The sequence below is a fragment of the Trypanosoma grayi genome (genome assembly GCF_000691245.1).
Source record: "Trypanosoma grayi strain ANR4 Tgr_1075_V1, whole genome shotgun sequence".
Classification (NCBI taxonomy): Eukaryota; Euglenozoa; class Kinetoplastea; order Trypanosomatida; family Trypanosomatidae; genus Trypanosoma; species Trypanosoma grayi.
This window is the reverse complement of record NW_008826694.1, coordinates 1-3,746: the sequence shown is the minus strand read 5'-3', so window position 1 is coordinate 3,746 and position 3,746 is coordinate 1. Positions and strand designations below refer to the sequence as shown.

At 55.0% G+C, this 3,746-nt stretch overlaps 2 protein-coding genes across 2 annotated transcripts; both read right to left on the bottom strand.

Moving 5' to 3' along the window:
- Positions 1 to 292: 292 nt before the first annotated feature.
- On the bottom strand, positions 293 to 2,179 carry DQ04_10751010 (protein kinase; the record flags this gene model as incomplete). Its single annotated transcript, XM_009316350.1, has 1 exon — positions 293 to 2,179. One exon carries the CDS (start codon positions 2,177 to 2,179, stop codon positions 293 to 295), a length of 1,887 nt encoding a protein of 628 aa, XP_009314625.1.
- Positions 2,180 to 3,078: 899 nt separating this feature from the next.
- On the bottom strand, positions 3,079 to 3,746 carry DQ04_10751000 (hypothetical protein; the record flags this gene model as incomplete). Its single annotated transcript, XM_009316349.1, has 1 exon — positions 3,079 to 3,746. A coding segment is annotated over one exon (668 nt), but the record flags the coding sequence as incomplete, so codon positions are not given.

The window sequence follows — 3,746 nt, the reverse complement described above, 5'->3', positions numbered from 1 at the left end:
CGGCAAACAGATAAAATGCATTCCGTAGCCTCCTTATCCCTTTTGCAAGCATGTGTATATATATATATATATATATATATTAGCATGGTGGTGTTTTGGTCTGTGTTCGGTTGTTCCTGCTAATGCTGTTACGTATTTGGAGGGGGGGGATCGTTTTCACGCTTGCAGGCGACCGTCGCTCGGAAGACCCCAGTACTGGAGCAATAACTTCACCAATTACAGCACATCACGATGAGCCATTGTTCTTTTTCTCTTGGTCGTCCCTTATTAAAGGGTAATAATACAAATGGCTCTACCTCCTGACACTGCTACTTTTGCCCTTGTTATTGGCTGTGCTCGTGTTCCTGTTGTTGTTGTTGTTGCTGCTACTGCTGCTTCTGCTGCTGGTGGTGGTGCAGCTGCTGACGCTGCGGCGTTTGGGTTGATGGCCGTTCTCAGGTTTTCTCCTGCCCATTGGCGGGGTGTTGTCAACATCATGGGCATGCCTCTCACTTTTTCCCCGTGGATCAAGAGGAGGAAGTGATGACTGTGAGCACCGAATACCAATACTTCTATCCACGCCATCAATCCCAGCTCCACAGCCACTTCCACCCGAGGCCTTTTTGCTCCTACAAGGTACGCCCTCGGGCAGCGCACTGCTCTTGTTGTTGTTACTGTTACTATTGCTGCCGCCATTGTTCTTGAGAACATGTGCGGGCTCAACACCGTCAGGCGGGCTCACAATCCACGGGTCCCTCAGCAACTCCCCCATTCTGGGCCGCCTCATCGGGTCGCGCTGGAGGCATCTACGCAAAAACGTCATTGCTCTTTCAGAGAACTTGCGCCCACCCGGAATCATGCCTGGAAACAGTTCCCCTTTCGTCCCCGCCACACGCATCATCAAGGCGTACTGATTTTTCACCTCTGAGAAGGGCGGGCTACCTGTGAGCATCTCAATCACACAGCAGCCAACAGACCACACATCGCTCAGGAGTCCCACATCCTTTCCGAGGATGGCCTCTGGTGCCATAAAGTACGCCGTGCCGGCGAGTGCAGTGGGGTCACTGTGGTCAAGGAGATTCTTTGCGGTGCCGAAGTCCGTTATCTTCAGCGTCCCGTGCGGGTCAACAAGGAGGTTGTCGCCTTTGAGGTCGCGGTGCATGATGTTCATGCTGTGCAGATACTCCAGTCCCTCCAGCATTTGCCGCGCGTAGATGGACGCCTGCTTCTCCTGGAACGGTCCGAAGGTTCGCAGGACGCTACTGATGCTTCCGCCCGATACGTACTCAAGGTAAATGCGCAAGCAACTCTCATCACACTCTTCGCCTAGGCACTTCACAATGTGCGGGTGGTCAAGCAACTTCAGCATCGCGAGCTCCTTGCGCACTGCTTCCACCGCCTTGTTGTCAGCACCTTTTGTAAAGTCTATCTCCTTCACTGCGATGATATGATTGGTGTCGCGGTCCATGGCCTGGAAAACGACACCAAAGCTGCCTCGACCAATCAGCGCCTTGTGCGCGAGGCTTACTCGCATCGGGCCCTTCTCCGTCGAATCCTGCGAGCGCGTCACGCTGCTGTGTGTGACGCCACCCACACTGCTAGAGTGCCACCGCGAGCTGGTCTTGCTGCTGTAATGGTTTAAATCCTTTTCAGACTCCTTCTTAGTGCCGTTCTTTCGCCGCGTTCTCGGCGAGGAGGTGTATTCACCGGCACCATAGGTTGGAGAAAGTTCCTCGGGCACTATAATTGGCGACGTCACACGCACCGACTGAGAGTGGGATGAGCGGAAGCACGCCAATGGGCTACTCGGCTCCCCCGCCTCCACAACAACGCTGTCATCCTCCACACCAGAGTTCTGATAGTAGTTAAGGAGAAAAAAACCGTTGTTGCGACGCTGATTAGCCGTCGTCGTTGTTGGCGTCATCGTTGTCGTTGTCGTTGTCGATGTGCTTCCCTCGAGCAGGAGTGGTGGCTCCGCCGTTAGCATTTCTAGTACGCAGCTGCTGGCGACCCGCAGGGTGCTACCACCAAGCGGTGGGGTGCTGCAGCTATGGGAGGAGGCCTGCAGATTGCCATTGTAGCTCGCGCTCGTAGATACGGTGCACGCCCCTGCGCAGTTTTCACGCCGCAGCCTTGAGGATGTCCCGACGACACGCTTTCCAAAAATCAGCCTTGACGGGTTGCTTTCGCTTTTGAACATTGTCTCTGCGCACTTAAACGCACACGGAAACAGTAAAAAAGAGTCCTCTCACCGGTCCGCCACTATTTTACTAATGCCTGCTCCCTCCTGATTGAATAAATATATATTTGAAAGTATACAGGTCCTTGGGCGTATTGCTGAGGATCAAAATGCGGAGCCCTGCTGCAACACACAATGGTCGTCGTCCCTCCGAGTGTCGTCTCCCCTCCTTCCTATTTGGCTCCTTTTTCTCTTCTTGGGGGAGGTTGATGGGGAGAAATGTCTCCTGCCGTGTTGCAACCGACGCACTGACCCTTGCCCGCTTCGTTACAGCGGTATCAAAGGCAGAGCGACAGGCCCGATTGCACCCAACACGGCTCGCCCTCTCCTCCTGTGCACCCCCTCAAACAAATTGCCGTATTGTTAGAGTGGTTTCTGGTGGCTGCAGCAGAGATGGGGGAGCAAGCAACAGCACAGGGGCTCTTTGTTCTCTCCCTCTCCAACTCGGCCTATTTTATACGATGTGCGCGGTGCGACGAGTCACCTGAGCCGATCCTTTTCGTTCTCGTTAACAAAACAAAAACCTACACGACCGTACGGCACAAACGTGCAGAGTAGGCGGAGGAAACGAAGTCATACGAAGGGAGAGCAAGGAAGCCCGAAGCCGCGGCACACACAGGGGAAGTGCAGCAGCCATGTTTTCGCAGCCGTCAATGAGGGCGCGGCCACAAAAAAAAAAAACCAAAAGAAATGCCGGACCGTCACGGCTCCTCCACCCCGTTGTTTTTCCTTCACGCCGTCCCCCACAAAAGACATCACAAAACCAACAAATCAATTAATTCAAAAAAAAAACAATGAATCATCTGTCGGATTGAGCGCAATGAAAAAAAAACACACGCGGGGACGCAATGCCCACGAGGTTATAGTGAAAAAATGTCCGCAAAGACATCGTCTGTCTTTCCTCCACCCCACGCATCCTTCGCCACGATCACTGAGGGTCGGGGACGATGCTGAGGCGGCCGGCCTTTACCTTTTTCAGCCACCCCGTCAACCCCACCAGGGCCTCGGGTAAAAGTAGCAGAAGTGGCATTTGTAGTCACCGCAGCGGCACCCGTGCGTGCACAAGCAGAGCTCAGTGCACTGCTCAGAGCACACGGCGCGCCATCGCCGCTGGCAGGCGGCCGTGGGAGCGGCGATGGAGCGTGGATGCGTTTCACAACGGTCTCACCGTTGCTTTTGCGCGGCCGCTCCCGCTTCTTGCCGCCACAGCCGTAGCTGCGGTTGTCCACATTTGTTGGCAGCGGCTGCAACGGCGGGCTGCGCGGGCCTTTCTTCAGTGCGCTAAGCGGCAGTCGTGTGCCGAACGCCAAATATGCACCAAGTGATGAAGCAGAGGAATTTAGCGAGTCTTCCTCCTCTCCCTGCTGCTGCGCTCGCTGTTGTAAACGCCGCTGTGATGTCTCGGGATATGTCCGCCGTGCACCAGCAGCAGCAGCAGCGCCGGCGGGCGGTTCTGCGTGGCCATGCGGCCGCTTCTTCTCTGTGAGCGCTGCGGCCTTCACGCGTGCCGGGGTATTCTTTTTTGGCA